Here is a 19,322-nt window from a genome sequence, read left to right on the forward strand (position 1 = left end):
TGTTAAGAAGTTCTACGAAGCCTTGTACTCTTCTCAACAAGTCCCGGAGGGGGTGCAGCTGATGCATAATTTCTTCACCCAATTCGACTTACCAAATTTGTCAGAGGAACAGAAGACTGCCCTTAACAGCCCTATAACTAAGACCGAAGTGTTTAAGGCTATTAAATCACTGCGAAGTGGAAAGTCGCCAGGGCCTGATGGCTTCTGTTGTGAATTTTATAAACAGTTTCGGGATATTATTGTGGAACCGCTTCTTGATATGTTCAACCACTCCTTCATTACGGGTGAATTCCCGCAGACACTGAAGGAAGCCAACATTTCCCTAATTCTAAAGAAAGGGAAGTGTCCTGATTTGTGCGGATCCTATAGACCTATAGCCCTCTTGAATGTAGATAGGAAACTGCTTTCTAAAATTCTGGCCACCCGCTTAGAAAATTTTTTACCTGTGCTGATAAGGGAGGACCAGACAGGCTTTATAAAGGGTCGAAACTCAGCCACCAATGTTAGACGCTTACTGAACGCTATTGTAGCTTTCAAGCAAAAATCTATTGACGGCCTGGTGCTTTCTCTCGATGCGGAGAAAGCATTTGACAGAATTGAGTGGTCTTATTTGTTGTATACTCTGGGCAAATTCGGCTTAGGGGAGAATTTTATAAAATGGGTCAAAGTTATCTACAATAATCCACAGGCAGCAGTCCTGACTAATGGACTTAGGTCTGATTACTTCAACACTCATAGGGGAGTTATGCGGGGCTGCCCCTTATCGCCCCTTCTATTCGCTCTGGCCATAGAGCCTCTTGCTGAGGCCATGAGGGCGACGCCCACAATACGTAGTTTAGAGATTGGACAGCTGTGTCATAAAATAACCTTATACGCGGACGACATCTTGATTCTTTTGACTAACCCTGTAACATCCGTACCCAGTCTCATTGAGGTGATTGACAGGTTTAGCCATTTCTCTGGCTATAGAATCAATTTGGCTAAGTCAGAGGCCATGCCTCTCGGTACTCTTTTCACAATGCCGGCTACTGTTCCTTCCTTTCCTTTTAAATGGTCTCCTAATGGATTTGTGTATTTGGGGATCTTTATTACCCCGTCTCTCGACCAATTATACAAAGCCAACTTCACACCCTTATTTGGCAAACTCAAACAGGACCTAGAGCGGTGGGCGTCACTTCCTGTCTCCTGGCTAGGACGCATTGCCCTGATCAAAATGAATGTGCTGCCCAGGCTATTGTATCCTATCCAAATGATCCCCGTCTTGTTCTCTAAGAGAGTACTGAAGGACATAAATGGTTGGCTCACCTCTTTCATCTGGAACAAGCGCAGACCCAGACTCAAGATGGCAGTGTTGCATCTGCCAAGCTCCAGGGGCGGCTTGGATCTACCTAATATTAGATTGTATCAGCTTTCTGCCGATTTAAGATTTGTGAGCGACTGGGTTAGGGGTAAAACCTCAATCTGGTCGGATATTGAGACAGCTCTGTCACAATGCAAACTGAGCGATCTATTATTTTGTAATGATTTTAACGGAATTAAGGCCCTTTGTACAAATCCTGTAACAATCAACACCCTAAAAGCGTGGCGAATTGTCCGCCGTCTTGAGGGAAGATCGAGAATAACATCAACCTTTACCCCTATAATGAATAACCCTGCTTTCCCTCCGGGTTCTTTGGACCCCGGCTTTCAACGATGGTCTGATAAGAATATTAAGTCTCTTGGTGACCTTTTCTCGGGTGGTGAACTCATGTCGTTTGAACAGCTTACCAACAGTTACGGCTTGCCTAGACAGGATTTCTTTCGTTTTTTGCAAATACGACACTATATCACTCACAATACAACCCTTGCTGAGCACCCTGAAGTATCTGATGTTGAGAGGGTTTTGTTTGGGCAACAGCTGACGGTGTCTCTGAGTTCATTTTACCATGTGCTTAATGCTTTGACTACCACTGATGCGCAGGGGATTAGAGGTGTGTGGGAGAGGGAACTGTCGGTAACCATAGATGAAGATAAGTGGGATACCGTTTGGTCTCTCGCAAAAAGGATTTCAATTTGTACTCGGACAAGAGCAATCCAATTTAAGATTTTACACAGATTACACGTATCCCCTCACCGCAGACACCTCTTCAGCCGCTCTCTTTCCCCTGTGTGTCTTAAGTGCAAAACTGATGTAGGGACTTTAACTCACTGTTTTTGGTCCTGTTATAAGCTTCAAGAATACTGGGCTGACATTACAGGTGAACTGGGGAAAATCTTCCACGTTGATATAGAGATGGACCCTTTGTCCCTGATTCTAGGTCTTCCAAGTGACCGCCTAAAAGCGGCGGCCAACAAAAGATTGTATAACACTCTAACATTTGCAGCCAGGAAAAATATCCTCTTACAATGGATCAACGATAGGACTCCCACTGTCTGTGGCTGGCGCAAAATAGTTTTTGAACTGATTCCTCTGGAATACCTCACACACGTTATACACCACAGTGTGGGTCAGTTCTATGGGATGTGGCACCCCTTTTTGGACTATATTGGACCGGACCTTTCCGCTATCTTATTCAAAGGACTACTACACACGTGATCACCACCCGGGCGCTGTAAGACTGACTCACCACCTCTTGTATGTTATATTTTGTATTTTGTATCTTGTATTATGCCTTATTTAAGAGCTGTTGTGTACGTTTTGTGTTTGTACTGTTTTGTTGTTCTGTGTCTACTGTCGAGACACTGTCGTGTTAAAGGAAAATCTGCAATAAAAACAATGATGAAAAAAAACAAAAAAAACCAAAAAAAAACATGAGTAAAATTACTTGCTGAACATTAGCGTACTGTCATTGTGAACCTGCAGTGTCAGTGTCAGATAGAGCTGCAAGCTTTCAAAACTGGGTTTAACTGTATGCATTTTTATATGATGCTTGGAGAGTTTATTTACATATATTTATGTTGATGCCTACATATCTGTGCTTTTTTTCTGTTTCAACAGAGGGACAAGAAGTGAAAGTCGGTGAATACAATGCAATTGCTGATGTGCTGGACCTCATCAACAACTCCATCAGGTTCCAAGGTATGTGGCTGTGTGAGGAATCTAAATCTCACTAAAGAAAATCTGTTGATTATTCCAATTTTTTTTTAACCAGGATGTTTCAGTAAAGACTAAAAACTTAGCAGCTCCTTTTATGCTCACTTATGCTCTTGAACCCAAACTCCTTCCAACTAACATAAATATACAGACCCACTCAGACAACACCACCACTCAGTGAAGGAACTCACCTCCCTAAACTGTTCTCTCACAGCTAAATTATTTACCAGTACATTTTTCTTCAACCCCTCCCATGTTTCCCTGTGTTGACATACTTTGTAATTTGTGCGATGCTCAAAGCCATTTTCTGAGCCTTTCTCCACATACAGAAAGTCTAAGACTGTAGCTTCTAAAAAGCTTGTTTCCACATCGCTGACCACAGTAAGTGGAAATATGTAAGATGATGCTATTACGATCGATTGGCATACTGGAGATAGAAAAATACAGCAAAAAAAAGGGGAAAAGAAAGTGCAGCATCCTAAGAGCCATTATCATAGAGACACTTAACTAGTGGAAACTGGGGGACCAGGAAATTATCTCTAAAAATAACCGGTGCTACTGCAGCATCACTATTCATTGGAAGAACTGAAGTTAAGACAGTTTTATTTTATGCTTTAGTATGATAAAATAACTCTTTTCCTTGTATCACAAACCTTCTTTCTTGTAGGTGTAGAGCCACCGAAGGATCGGACGTTTGTGCGTCTGCAGAGGCGCCACATCAACGTGCCGCTCTACAGCATCCTGTCCACCATCACCATACTGGGCATGCTCATGGCCGGGGCCTTCCTGTTCTTCAACATCAAGAATCGGAATCACAGGTCAGCACAAGTTGTACAACTAGCCAGCAAAGGTGAAATTTTTCAATGTAGAGTGGAAGGAAGAAGGTAAATTATGGACTAGTAGGAAGAGAGAAGTAGTGGTAGAAGAATCTGAGGAGACTGAATGGTATTGAAAAGAGATGGCACGATACCACTTTTTAATGTCCGATACCGATTCCGATATCATAAATTTGGATATCTGCCGATACCGATATGAATCCGATATAGCGTATTTTGTAATCAATAAAACTGTTTTTTATAAATATCTTGTGCATTTTGTATAAGTTTTAAAAAACAAGAGACTGAAGCTATTCTGTTATACCTGTATGCAAAACAATACACTCCACCCAAAACATTTTATAGTTCAACAACACTGATCAATCTGATAAACTAACTAATAGGGTTGCCAACTCCCAGCAAAAATATTAGGGAACCACCCCCAGCCCTTAATCGAATTAATCAACTTTAATTTAATGCAAGTATAAAATCAATTATTTTTCTACAATATTTAAATAGATTCAACATCTTTCTTCAACAGAATTGCAGATTGCACAGATGGTACCTTCCCAAAGGAAAAAGTACTATAGCTTACTAGGGTGTATATTAGACTTATTAGTTACTATATACAATAATGGATTTCTATACATGTAATCAGATGACCACTTTTGTTGTAAGATTCAGATAATTATTCAAAGTTTTTAAATCACATAACAAAGAAAAGTATTTCTTTGTGCCCCCCTTTCCCTGTTAATGCCCTACTTGGCCCCCCACAAAACTTTGCTAGATCCGCCCCTGCACAGTTACCAGCTGTCAGCTACTTAGAAAAGGATCCTGGTGTTATTTCTCAGAAACAATTCATAACTTCCCTTCAACCCATTCATGTCACCTATAAGGTAAACCTGTTTCTCCATCACCTGTTCAGCTCTGATGATTCAGTAAGGACATCTCCTGGTTTCATCTTCATGTTTCCCTCTCACCAGATAACCAAACCGATATCATGACCAGCACTTTTTACAGCTGTGGCTCCAGCAAACATCAGCTGATACTAGAAAGTAATATTAAATACATTCTAACAACAGCTGATCAAGCTTAAATGCGCTGCTGTTGTTTAGCCGCTGGTCTCCTCTTTCTAGCGCAAAGTGGGCGATAAACAAACAAGAAAGACGGGACTTGCGGCAGAAAAGCCGATCAGCTGATCATTGATCAGTTTCATGTTTGAAGTAATAACAGGAGAGGAAGGAGAGAATGAGAGAAGTAGATGCAACTGCGCAGAAAAGACAGAATAACTCCAGCTTTGTGTCCATTTTTTAATTCTAGCTGAAGTACGGGACAAATCGCTTCCTTTTCACCTCAATATGGAACTCCGATGGCCAGTCCAGCTGTGGCTCCATATATCAGTTGTTAAGCTTAACGTGGAAATACTATGCAAACATTCAGGGATGAACTTACACACTTGTTTTACTTCTCTGGGATAGTTTTCGCCGAGATGAAATGCCGCGGTTAGGAAGCATGTAGCGACGCTCCAAATGCGCCAACAGACCGCCGACAGGTCTCGCAGACAACAGCCGCTCTATCACGTGACACATACTGCTCCGATGCGCCGAGCTGGGTTACGCCAAGTAGCGCGTTTTGTGAGGTGATTTTGTGATACTTCGGATCGGATTACATTATTTATTTCTCTCCGATATCCGATCCAGTAATTTAGGTCAGTATCGGGCCAATACCGATACGTAATATCAGATCGGTCCATCTCTAGTATTGAAATCAAAAAATGATGAAGCATGAGCATAATGATGAACTATTTCTGGAGAAATACTATTATTTAGCAGCTCTCACTTTGTATAAGATTAAACTCTACTCTATCATCATTTGAATCTCCTCTAATCCTTTATTCTTTTCTTTTCAGATTAATCAAGATGTCCAGTCCCTACATGAATAACCTGATCATCCTGGGAGGCATGCTCTCCTATGCATCTATCTTCCTGTTTGGTCTGGACGGAGGTTTTGTTTCTGACAAAGAGTTTGAGACCCTCTGCACCGTGAGTCCTCTTAAGAGTGTTCTCCTATAAATAAAATAATGAATAAAGGCAAGAATTTAAAATTTGCCTCAATTAAAAAGGAGAAAAAAATACCCATCCACTGCCACACCACCAAAGTATATTTTATTAGTCAAAAAAGAGATGCAAGCTTTATGTCTTTGTTTTAAATCAATTTATCAGCATATTAACCAAACATATTCTGTGAGCACTCGTTGGTTCAAGTTGATTGGTTTTTAAAAAAGAAATGGACTCAATCGTGTCCAGAGGAGGCGAAACCTTTATTATAAACAGTGTACACATCTTATCTGAATATGTGTATACAAATATGAAATTCTCTTCTGGCCATGTTTGCTCTCATCTTATGTCAGTAATGTCAAACTCATACAGCCCACTTTGATATTACGTGAAACTCTCCTTGCTGTCAGTGTAAAGGAATTTAACTTTTTATTGAATACCTCAGATATTTTAAAATAAGATTTATCATCGCAGTGTTTCTGCATGATAACAAAATGCTGCTGCAGTAAATGAAAGACAGCTGTCAGCGTGACTGTTTGGGCTTAAATTTGCAAAAAGTTCTTGTAGCTCTCTGACTGCCGTATAATAATAAAACAAAGTTTTTGTTATTTTACAGAATTTATTTTATTTTATTTATTCTTTTTGTTTTACTATGGATTTTAAAAAAAATAGTATATAGTGAAAAACTTTTCTATCATGTAATTGTTTATCAGGTGCTTAGTTATTTTGGTGTAGTATGAATGGGCTTTATCTGTAGGAAAAACGGTAAAACGTAGGAAAATACAATTAATAAACCGGAATTGATGTCCTCCTACACCTTCAGTGGGCCAGACAGAAGTCTTTGCTGGGTCACTTCTCATCCCCAGAATCTTATGTCATATAACGGTTTCTAAAGAATGGAAAGCACTACCAAAAGATGAATCGTATTCACATGTGACTGTGTGAAAACTAACAGAATCTCTCTCTGCAGGCCTTTTGTAAGCATGCTGCATATTAAGTATCTCCCCTCAGGTAGCATTACTGTGTGACTGTGTAGATACTGGATTAATTAAAGAGTTTTGATTACAGTGATAACTGGTTTCCACTGAGACACCCACCCTGTTCAGATATAGAGACACAAATATGCACATGTGTACCAAAGAGGTGTTAGGCAGAGCACGTCTTGAACTTCTGTCACCTGGTTCAAGCTCTGCTGCAGAGCCACAACAGAGTTTGTCACTTCAGACTTCGGGTGCTGCAGCAGAGGAGCACAGAGGTTTATCCATTCACTGCTACCGATCAATATCTGCTGGTTGCTTTGAGAACAAATGGCGTAATTGTTTTTTCGCTGTCTTCTTCTTTTCTTTACCGCTGTGCCACATTTTGTTGCTTTCTCATATGTGTATGCAGATATAGAGAGCTTGTACACAGATACACAGGTAAAAAGAAAATATGTACCGTATACAGTAATCAAATACAAAACATGAAATCGTGCACACAGGGTCTCTGTGGCTGTATTAGGGTTTTCTCAGTTATAGTTGCACTTGAAGCTTTAAAAACACATCAGCGGTGCCATTTGTGCCGTGGAAGTAAGAGATCTACATTTTGTTTTTCATTAAAATTGAAATGCGCTCAGGAGTGTGACAGCTTCATAGTCCAGGATGTTCTCCCAGAGCTTCAGAGATGGGAAATAAATCTGACAGCACCTTATTTTTAGAATGCTTCATAATGCTACTTTGAATGAACTTCTGGAGAAAAATGCAAATAGCTGTCAGATCAGATGTTGTTTCCAGCCTTGATCACCAGTTTATGACATGACACAATTTCATGTCTCACTGTTGTTCTGATAGGTTCGGACGTGGATCCTCATTGTTGGATACACAACAGCTTTCGGAGCCATGTTTGCCAAGACCTGGAGGGTACACGCCATCTTCAAAAATGTGAAGATGAAGAAGAAGGTATTGAAAAATATTATGATTTTTTGAAATATTTTTATAAAGGTAACTCAGTGGGTCTAACCTAATCCATTTTCTTAATCGCTTTAGCTGGTTATCCACCTTAGGGTTGTAGGGTGGTCTGGTGCCTATCCCAGTTACCACAAGACAAAAGGCAGGGAAGTACTCCTCACCACTCCATCCAGTCTATATCTTCTCATTTTTCTGATGTGATTGAAACATGGCCCACACACTCCTGCTTCATAGATTTGCAGTAATGATTCCTCCTCCTTAAAAACGTGGTTTGATTTTTCATTTATATTCAAATTTGTTTATATCAAACAAATCTGCAGCTTTCCACTTAAACGGCCATATGCTTTCTCGAGGTTTTTAACCTTATATTTTTCATGACATTACCTACATCTGTTGGATGGCATAACTGGCGGTTGATACAACCACAGTCGTATCTGTTGGCACATGACAGTCTTTTCCAGGAGGCTTCGCATGCCTTTTATAACCCCATCGCTGGTGTGTGGGTGATTGTATTCAGTGCATCAGTGCTACTTGTGCTTTTTACAAACTGAAAGACTGGCAGCCCCATGGCACCTGCTTTTAGAATCTTCTCTGTGAGAAAAAGGATCTAGAAATACAAATGGCTTTTTAAACATCTAACACAATCTGCTTTGCTGGCCCAGTTATATAAAAGCGGTGTCGAGCTCACCAAGTGTTGCAACTCTGCTTGGCCTTTTTGTATTTATAGACCTCGCTCTCCCCTCTGTTTCTCTCTCCCTTTCTCTCACCCTCTTGCATATTGGAGGACGTGTGGGTGGCCTGCCAGAGAGAAAGCAGGAAGAGAAGGAGGAAAGAGGAAGGATCGAAGAGTGGAAGAGGTTGGAGGGATGCAGGGAAATAGTGGCAGAAGGGAGAGACAGAAGGGGAAAGGCAAAGCGTGGCAGAGAAAGGGACAAGACAAACAACATGGCCCAAATGGCAAAAAAAAAAGTAGGTTGGACTCTATGAAAAGAAAAGGGGGCGCCGAGAAAAGAGGGCAAATGATAGATTAAGATAAAGAGAATCCAAGAACTGAGGCCCAGTTTAGATTGAGTTTCCACTGCAGTTCAGTCACAACACATTTGTAATCATTTTTTGTAATGTGTGACTTTGGTCCCGGCCTTTTACATTTCTGTAATTCACTGTCTTTTTCAAAGTGATCATTTAATGAAAACAAAAGAGTTTTTTCCTCTCTGACCTTTCACAGCCAATTGTTTTGCTCCGTTCCCATCCTCTCATCCTCTTTCCCTTGCTAACAGAGACATAACAAATGTTTCTCCAGAAGTAGTATTCAGGCCCTCAGGGTGTGTTTTCTGATGGTTCAAGGCCTGGGTTTGTGTGAGCAGGACAGACACACATCCCACTTCACCCACACTGATTGAGTGCAGGGGCTTTGGCTTCACTAGAGTGATAGTTGCTGGTGGTGTCCTGAAATGTCTGCCAACTGCTGTCAGGGGAGGGACAAACACATCTTTTCTTCAAACTGTGGGATTGGAACTGCATCCCTCACTTCTTCCCCTATCCTCCCCTTCATCTTTTTTTTTTCTCTGTAGGAGAGCAGGGATTGTAAATCAAGGGTGAGCTCAATAAAGGTTCCACTTGGTGGGCTGTAGCTGGCACTTGTTCACTTCTTTAAAAGCTCAGTGCCACAGACGATGCAGAGAGAGGAGAGCCAATCAATGTCCTATTATTCCAAACACATAAACACAGATAAGCATACAGTATGTGCTCACAAAAGTCCCCCTGTGTACGAGCCACACACACATAAGTGTGTGATTTAAAACCTAAAAGTAGAGATTAAACATGTTGTTTTTACTGCTTCCACATTTTGATCATTATTTCAGGGATTAGATGGATTGCTTCCTAACTGATAAACATACATGAAAGATACAATGCACAAAATCACTGCTGCAAATATTGTTTTCTTAATTTAATAACAATGGGAAAACAGTGGTGTCAAGAAAAAGCAAAAATGGAGGATGGAAGTCATGCAACAAATATTTTAACTGTAAAACTGTGACTCTGTGCATGATCAGCTCCTCAAGTCTGACGTGTAGATAAGTGTAGACTGTGATTTATTTGGTCCTAACCAAATCTCATCTCTGTATCTGAAATTATTGATAGTTTTTAAGTAATTCATTGACTTTCAGGGTCTCATATCAATCATATCAGTAACCCTGTAAATTTGAATTAGCTCTGAGGCAAAATGTCCTACAGTCGCTAAAACAATGATTGGAGACTGCGGCACAAGCAAAAGTATTGTGGCCATGTGTAATTGGCTTGGAGTCTTGATGCCTATGAAGTGACTGCTGCATGGACAGAGACTGGTCCTGCGTCCACTTGGAATCAGTTGGCAAATCTTCAAAGCAAATTTGGTGTTTTAAGATGGTGATGAAACAGCAATAACAAAGAATCAGTCTGCTTGTGATTAAATGAGCTCAAGGTGGTTGCATGCAATCTGTTTCTGAAAATGCAGCAATTAACTGTGACAAATCGATGAAAACTGCAAATTTGTTGCAGTTTACAGACAAAGAAATTCACATTTACTACTTCTGTTCAGAGTCCATTGTAGACCTTGTAGATTTCTCAATATTGAACAGAAATTCAATAATTCCTCCACAAATACTGACACAGTTGCTGCAGGATGGCAAAATGGTATAGGCACCTAGCAGACCTGCCTTTTTCTAAGAGTACAATAAGAATATAACCAACTAGCACCTCAACTAGTTGTGTTGAGTTGACTATGCTGCTTTTGTCGACTATCTGCATTTGTACAGCAGTTATTTGTAACCTCTGCCAGTCCATCTGAGTCACAGGTTGCCTCCCAACATGCGATATGTGCTATCACCTTTAATCAAAAGCTGACACCCAGGGACTGAAGGTGTTGCACACTCAACCTTTGGTTACCACAGCTACTTGCAACCAGTTGCCAAATGAGAAAAAATGCAATGTAATCACCAAGGTAACCTCCAGTTTTTCCTAGTTGCAAAGACAGCCCTCTCTTTACTGTAGTGTTACTGAGGTAGATCGCATGGATAATGTCATGATAACTACCAGTGCTGTCAGATGTTGGTACTCTAAACATGACTTTAAAAAAATAAAAGAAGCAACCATCTATGTCCCCAGTACCATGGACTCACAATTCATGTAGAGGGAGAAAAGAAAATCTGTCTGTCTTTAGAAATATTTTGCCAAGAAAGTACCGAACCAAGCAGGATACAGTCATGGAAGTGCCACAGAGGCAGTTTTCAGTAATGAAATGTATATTTATATATACATCTACCTGTAGACAGATTTTCACACATCACAACACAATGCAGATGTGGATGCAACATAAAAATTATCCTGAAAAATCAACAAAAAGGATCATTTTAAGAACATAGCTCTGTGGTGGCTCTAAATTATTTGGGCTTTTTCCTCAAATTAGTAACTACAGCCACACTGGAGCCTTACTGGTGTGACTGGTGGAAAGAAAACAGACAACACTTCAGGTAATTTAGATTAATTAATGCCTTGGCAGAGTAACATATCACAGTTTAGCAGATGGTGTAGGGTAGAGTACATTTCTCAGAAATATAACATGTCTAATTACTTGTTAGATTTATAGAATTTTAATCAGTATATGTAATATATGTTGATTTTCTTCTTCATGTTGTCCTAAATGGCCCGAAGCAATGTGATAAACAATAACAGAGCACATACCTTGTTTTGCCTTGCCGACATACATCTGCTCAAAAGCACTGCATCAAAAGATGGCAGATCAAAAAACACAGTCCCATTATTTATCTCATCCTGGGCCCACTTATGGGTGGAGACCTGCACAACACTGCTGAGTTGCATCTGGGCTATGTGATACTCACCAAACACAGCCCAGCCTGCGTCCCCTGACCTTTCCTTTGATCTGCGGTTCCAGACAGTCAAACGCTATTATAAATAAAGATCACAAACAGGTCACAGCTTTCATCCCTCTAAAGTTCAGGGTACAAAAGAGGAGCTTTTGTGGTTGCAGTGGCTCTTGTTTGGTGGATCTTTTCCACATTCTCTCACCACAAGGTAACAAAACTGTTGCTTGTTGGTGGCATAGTATTGACACAACTGAATGTCAACTCGTGGTTTACACCCCCGGGATGATTACAGTCTGCTAAATACGCTACGTGTCTTTATCGAATGTTGAACCAGGCCTTGGTCTTTTGGACTCACAGGCCTGGCTGGATTCCGATCCCAGCAGGTGGTCATTTGCAGTTAAATACATTATTACCAGATAATGTATTGTATATGTGGTCAATAAGAAATGCTGTCTGAAATGACACTACAGATACTTGCATTATCATATAACATTAGCAGGTGTGGGCTATTTAGCTAATAAAAGCACCTAATTTTCTCTTCCCTCTTCAGATCATAAAGGACCAGAAGCTGTTGATTATCGTTGGCGGGATGCTGCTAATCGACTTATGCATCCTCATCTGCTGGCAGATTGTGGACCCACTTAGGAGGACTGTGGAGGAATACAGCCTGGAGGTCAGTCATCTTGTCTAAACTTGTGGTCACTTGCAGCGCTTTTGGTAATGAAGCTTACCTTAGCTGGTGGGGAGTCTTGGTGACATAAAGTCTTGCTAAAAATGCCTGAGTGTTTTGAGTTTAACCAAACAAAATGTCTGCTATAGGCTCCTGCACGAGCATCTTTGTTGTGCCTGTTATTTTTGGGTCAGGATGTTAGCCATTGCTGCCTCCTGTGCCCATCCCGTGGCCGGACATTTGCCAGCTTGAATGGGAGACTTTGGCAAGCTCCACTGGAAAAGAGGCACTTGGCATCGTTTCATCTTCGCTGGAGAGTTGGCATGGCAGGGAGCAGAAATTAAAACTGCTACAGTATACTGTGACTGTAAAGAGACTGAGATTCTCTGAGATTGGTGCAGGATTAGTCTAGCTTTGCGCGCAATTGGCTCAATTGAACATACTGTAGCTCTGGCATTAGAGGTTGATGATGTGTGAAGTGTGTTTTCAGTTAGGCATAGCATATTAGCACATAACTATCAGTGATATTAAGGGAATCCACACATTAGCAAGGCAAGTGAATATTTCTATACTCAGAGGTATTAGTCGCTTTGGTTGAATTGGGTGATTTATTTTTTATTTCATATTTCTGTGTTGAGCATACTGCCTGAAGTCAGTAGGAGTGCCCTTTTTTTTTTATCACTGGTGCAGTGAGGACCCACTGGTGAAAGGATCTGGCTATAATAGTGATTTATTAATGAAGTATACAGCAGCTGTGGTTTAGGAAAGCTAATTGTTTGAGTACATCTGCTCACTTTGCTCCACATGAAACTTCAACCAGGGACACTTCAAGCTGTGCATGTTGTTGTTGTTTTTGAGAATATCTGCAAATATCGATGCAGATAGTCTCAAAATAGATGATAAATCAATAACATATAGATGATTACAAAATTCACTGGTTTAACCAAGTCTGTTAACCTAATCAAATTATCAGATACATAAGATGATGGAATATGTTAGGCCAAGGGATACTTCAAATCCATAATCCAGTTGTAGTTTTTATAATCTGAGTGTATTAAAGAACAACTCTTCACTCAAAAACTGTAGCCAGGCAAGAAATTTCAAGTGAAGATTAGTTTTTTCTGCTTAACTGGATATGGATATGAACATACTGGCACAGAATGTTGGGCACAAACACTTCACATGAATATTCCAAGCACAGAATGTTGCGAACAAGGACTTTGCACTAACATTCCACACGAACATTCTGCCCAAACATTCTGTGCACAGAATGTTAGGTACGAACATTCTGCTTGAACATTCCGCGAACAGAATGTTGGGTACAAACATTCCGCACAAATATTCCATGCACAGAATGTTGGGCAAAAACACTTTGCACGAACATTCAGCACAAACATTCCGTGCACAGATTGTTGGGTACGAACACTCCGCCCGAACATTCCGTGTACAGAATTTTGGGTAAGAACATTTCCCATGAACATACTAGCACAGAATTTTGGCCACAGACACTTTGCACGAACATTCCATGTACAGAATGTTGGGCACAAACATTTCGTGTACAGAATGTTGGGTACGAACATTCCGCACGTACGAACATTCTGCCCGAATATTCCGTGCACAGAATGTTGGGCAAAAACACTTTGCACGAACATTCCGCCTGAGCATTCTGTGCACAGAATGTTGCGTATGAACATTCTGCACAAACATTCCGTGCACAGAATGTTGGGTACGAACACTCCGCACGAACATACTCTCACAGAATTTTGGCCACAAACACTTCGCACGAACATTCCATGCACAGAATGTTGGGGACAATGACTTGGCACGAACATTTCGCACGAACATTCTGCCCAAACATTCTGTGCACAGAACATTCTGTGCACAGAATGTTGGGTACGAACATTCCTCGCGAACATTCCGTCCACAGAATGTTGGGTACGAACATTCTGCATGAACATTCCGTGTACAGAATGTTGGGTACGAACATTCCGCACGTACGAAAATTCTGCCCGAACATTCCGTGCACAGAATGTTGGCCACAAACACTTCGCACGAACATTCCATGCACAGAATGTTGGGGACAAAGACTTGGCACGAACATTTCGCACGAATATTCCGTCCACAGAATGTTGGGTACGAACATTCTGCATGAACATTCCGTGTACAGAATGTTGGGTACGAACATTCCGCACGAACATTCCGTCCACAGAATGTTGGGTACGAACATTCTGCACGAACATTCCGTGTACAGAATATTGGGTACGAACATTCCGCACGTACGAACATTCTGCCCGAACATTCCGTGCACAGAATTTTGGGCAAAAACATTTTGCGCGGACATTCTGCACGAACATTCCGAATGAACATTCTGTGAAAAGAATAATGGGGACGACCATTCTGCCTGAACATTCCGCCCACAGAACGTTGGGCACAAGCACTTTGCACGAACATTCCGCACAAACATTCTGTGCACAGAATGTTGGGTATGAACATTCCGCCCAAACATTCCGTGAACAGAATTTTGGGTACAAACATTCCGCACGTACGAACATTCTGCCCGAACATTCGGGTACGAACATTTCGCATGAACATTCCGTGCACAGAATGTTGGGTATAAACACTTTGCACTAACAATTTGCACGAGGTTCTCCAGGCTGCAGCTGAAGGAATAAGGCTTTCAAACAACATACCCTGTTAATTCAAAGGAACAACTGAAGTTGGGTTATTAATTTTGTCCTAATATTATTGCTTGATTAACTTCCACAGTCTTCCTAAAACATACCACCAACCATCGTCATAGATAGATTGTGAAGCTCTGTTTTGAATTATTGAGTTTATCACCACCATCACATACAGTAGGTGACTGCTATTGTTAGCTTAAGTGAACTCAGATGGCAGAAAGATATCCTAGATATTCTGAACCTGCGTAGTACTACAGGTCCCAGGTATGTTGAATTGAAAACACTATTTAAAAACAATCTGCTTTCCATTAATGCTACAGTGTATTATTCTCTTTATGTGTTGGCTAAAAACTCAGTGGAACAGCGCGATTACATTTACTTTACTGTTGCTTCTTTCAAATTACAAACAGGAGATTACGGCTAGTACGAAGATGACATTTCACCTAATGAGCAAAGAGTTCCACAGAGTTCTGTATGCAGGCCACAAGATGGCTAACTGCACCCTAGGAATCCTCAGAAACTGACAGCATTAGCTGCATACTCATTGACCCTGCTGCTAAACAGAGGTTGCCAGAAATCTGGTGCGGTGAAAATCTGGGTCTGTTGTTGGAGACTTCTTTTGATCATCCTGAATAGATTTTCTTCTTGTTTGCCAGCTTGTTGCCAAGGTCCTGTGGGGGTGGAAAGGTACCTTGCACCCAATTTTGACTTTCTTCAATTAGATGAAAATCTTGTGAAGTGATAAATAGCGCTTATCAAAGAGTAGCAGGTCAGAGAGCCTCTCTCTCTCTGAGTCCTGGATAAAAAGATTCCAGTTTGCGAACCCTGATGAAAACATGTAAATTATATTGGCAGTATTATATTGGCAGTATTATTTGACTACTTCTGATCTACAATGAAAGGTATTTACACAACTCTAGAGAAAGCTGTATTTCTTTTGTGTTATATAGCCACTTATATATTTAAGCCTGCTGAAAGAGGAAAACAAAGCCTTGCTTAGTATTTGTGAATGTTATCAGCATGGGCAGCTGACTCCTTATGGAGTAGTCTCAGACTTTATGTCCTGGCCAGTGGAGGGTTGTGAATATATATAAACCACTGAGTGCTGGAGTCTGCATTTCCCCTGAGGTTATGAATCTGCATGCCTGGGCTGAGGCATAGGGTCCACAAACCTGCCTTGCCTGCCAGATTTCAAACACCGGCACCAGTGGACCCTTGGGGCTCAGCTGAGGGAAGAGACAGTCTGGAGCTCATCTGCACCCTGGGCCTCCAGGCCTGCCACGTGGGACCACAAACCAGAAGGCAACCCAAATAAACTGAAAGTAGACAAGAAGCAAAGAGAGGTTAGGAGATAACGATAACTCATCAATAGCTGTGGTTGTAACAATAATTTTAAAGCAAAACTAACAGAGAATATTGCTTTATAAACAGAGGCAGAAGGGTTTTAAGCCATGTACATAATGGCATAAGCACTGCAATAAATAACTCAGCGTTTCCACTGGGTTCAGTGAGGTGTTGGAACAGTTGGTGTTGTGATCTACTAGTATCCAATGAAAATGAAAGACAATTAAAAAGAAGATAATAATAAACAATGCAGAGTGATCCCATCATATTTCATTTTCTCCCCAGTACTATTACATTATCTCCTGCAGTTGTAGTCCAGTGTGTGTGCATACGCGTGTGTGTGTTTGTTTGTGTGTGTTGTTTCTGATCTGAAAGGTAGATTAAGTCTGACTGTTTGAGGGGATGGGGAATAGGACCGTGGTAAACGGTCTCCATGGAGCTCAGGAGCCAGTGACTGACTCACTAATAGTAAATTGCTCAAAGAGAAGGACTATTAGTTACCCAGTTTCCTGTGAACTACCACATCATGCTTGGCCAACATTCTTTTTCGTTTTCTTTTTTTTCATTCCCTCTCTCTTTCTCGCTCTGTCTTTGTCAGAAACTCCCCTACACCCCCTCACATTTCACCTCTGTGGAGAATTGAAGTTGACCTTGGGTTCGCTAAGCTGTACCCACCTGCTGTATCCAAGGATACATTGTATGTCAGTGCAGTGTTATTGAACTGTCACGGTGCTACCTAGTTTGCCAGTTTTGCTGTTTGTACCACTTCACCGGAGGGTGTCTTTGCTAAACAACAAGCGTATTCAGTTTTTCTTTTTCTTTCTTTAATTTAATAGACACAGTCAAAGAGAGTGTGTGGCCAAAGTCAGTGGCTATCGCAGATTTTGGATGAAATGATTGGGCTTGCGATGTACATGGGCAACTTGGAAAAATTCAGTTCCGCAGGGTTAATCCCACTGCTGAATCTAGCAAGCTAAGCTTAATGAGCTACCATTCACAAAACTGGGCCATTCCCCTTTGCATCCTTTATTAGCATTAACAAGAAGATGAAACTAAAGAGGCTGACAATAGATCCTTGTGGAACACTTCATAAAACATCACTGATTTAATACCCTCCCAAATAAAAGTAAAGAAGAGCCAAAGATCGTGCGGGGAGTTAAGTCTTTAAGTCTTTCAAATGGGAGGAAAGTAACCTTACACCCCCCAGTCATATTTTATGGCTCCACTTCAAGCCTGTAGTTTTAATTGCACTACATGGATGATGGTGCTCTCCCAAAAAATGACTTTTGACCTTGATACTATAAGAAATTTTCCTCTGCTTTTACTATATACTATACTATGAAATAAAGACTCACATGCTGAATATAGAAAAGCACAAAACAAAACAAAGTGGAATGTAGATGGACTAAGATGATAATTACAGCCCTCCCTCTTAAACTTAATGTACAGAAAGCAGGAATCGTTCTGACCGCTCCCCCAAATATCCTGGGAATGCTGATGGAATTGTTGGGCTGCAGTGAGCAATTAAAATCCCTTCTGTGGCTCGTTAATAATTGTCCATTCCTTAATGGCATGGATGTTTCAGCAGCTGCTGGCTGCTAGAAATTAAGCCCTGCAGTACTGACACATGCTGTAGTGTCAGTGTACACACGTGTGGAATGTGGCAAGTCATACGCAGATGTGTTTTTGTATGAGTGCCTGTGTGTTTACGGATGCATTCATATCCACTCTTGTGGATCCAGGGTATTGTCCCCCCCGCATAATGAAGGACAAACTGTCAAGAAAGGATGATTAGCATTCTGGTGAATCCTGCCGCAGACCCCCTCTACTCTCCTCTCCTCTCCTCTCTTTCTTCCCCTCCCTCCTCTGTCGTGTATTTTTTTTATTTATTTTTTTTGCAGCCTGGAAGCTGCTGCAAGCATCAGCGGGCAGGAGAGCTGCAAAAGAATATTGCAGTGTGGCATCGCCATGGCAACGGCCATGGTTCCTGACATCCATAACGCAGAGAGCGGCACTGTTGATTCACGAGACAAAAATAATGGGTTGAGGCACCCGTCTCAGCATGACAACGCATGCTGGGAAAACTTTAAGCATCCACACAGAAATACATGCCCAAGGCTGATAGATCGTCAATGGCTGATCGAAGCAGAACAGATTTATCAACACATACATATTCATGCATGCGGATTTTCTTCCAGAAGATCTCTGAGAGTTTACCTCTGCTTCTCTGCCTCTGCTGCCCCACCTGTATGCAGCAAGACGAGGAGAGAAAGGGGGGTGGAGGGAATTTAATCCCGGTGCTTTGTCAATGCACTCACCTGGTCCCAGTATCATATCATCGGAGGAGCAAGCAAAGTATGACTCACCACTAGCATTTAATGTGGAAATATTCATCTTTATGCAGCGATGATATGATGCTGATTAGCTTGAATGGGAGCCCCCATTATCAGCAATGGAAATCGAGACAGGGTCTTCACTGCCAGGCTCAGACAAAAGCGGCGAGGGTTAAGATGCATAACTAATCTGACCAGAGGCTAAAGGACGCTGCTATGGTCTTCATTATTTGCCCCAAACATAAATGCATTTGAGCGCTGTTTAAAAAAAAAAGTTGTGCTATGAAAATACATCTTAAGTAAGGCAATTACTCAGATTACACAGCCATTTCTCTTGGCGGGAGGCTGTAAAATGCCATCTGTTCTTGTAATACTTAAAAATGCTATTTTTAAAAGATGGAGAAAAAAAACATTTTTGTTCACATCATTTCTAAATAAAAGAGAGGAAAGGTAACCGCAGACAACAGTCACACTGTGGGCAACAAATAAGAAGGCCAGTTTTTGCATCTGTTGTAATTTCTATTAATAATGACATCAGAC

At 41.2% G+C, this 19,322-nt stretch overlaps 1 protein-coding gene across 1 annotated transcript in view; it reads left to right on the forward strand.

Annotated features, from left to right (window-relative positions):
• gabbr2 (gamma-aminobutyric acid (GABA) B receptor, 2) overlaps positions 1 to 19,322 on the forward strand; it is a 212,175-nt gene that overhangs the window by 149,539 nt on the left and 43,314 nt on the right. The window contains exons 9-13 of the mRNA XM_086280435.1: positions 2,978 to 3,058; positions 3,741 to 3,891; positions 5,798 to 5,930; positions 7,775 to 7,882; positions 12,305 to 12,427. Coding sequence (XP_086136561.1) covers positions 2,978 to 3,058; positions 3,741 to 3,891; positions 5,798 to 5,930; positions 7,775 to 7,882; positions 12,305 to 12,427 — 596 coding nt within the window. The remainder of the gene's footprint in view (positions 1 to 2,977; positions 3,059 to 3,740; positions 3,892 to 5,797; positions 5,931 to 7,774; positions 7,883 to 12,304; positions 12,428 to 19,322) is intronic.

This window comes from Aulonocara sp. 'chitande type north' Nkhata Bay, linkage group LG22, assembly GCF_057382095.1.
Source record: "Aulonocara sp. 'chitande type north' Nkhata Bay isolate Kocher_YH1m ecotype deep benthic linkage group LG22, A_spYH_male_GT1.1, whole genome shotgun sequence".
NCBI lineage: Eukaryota > Metazoa > Chordata > Actinopteri > Cichliformes > Cichlidae > Aulonocara > Aulonocara sp. 'chitande type north' Nkhata Bay.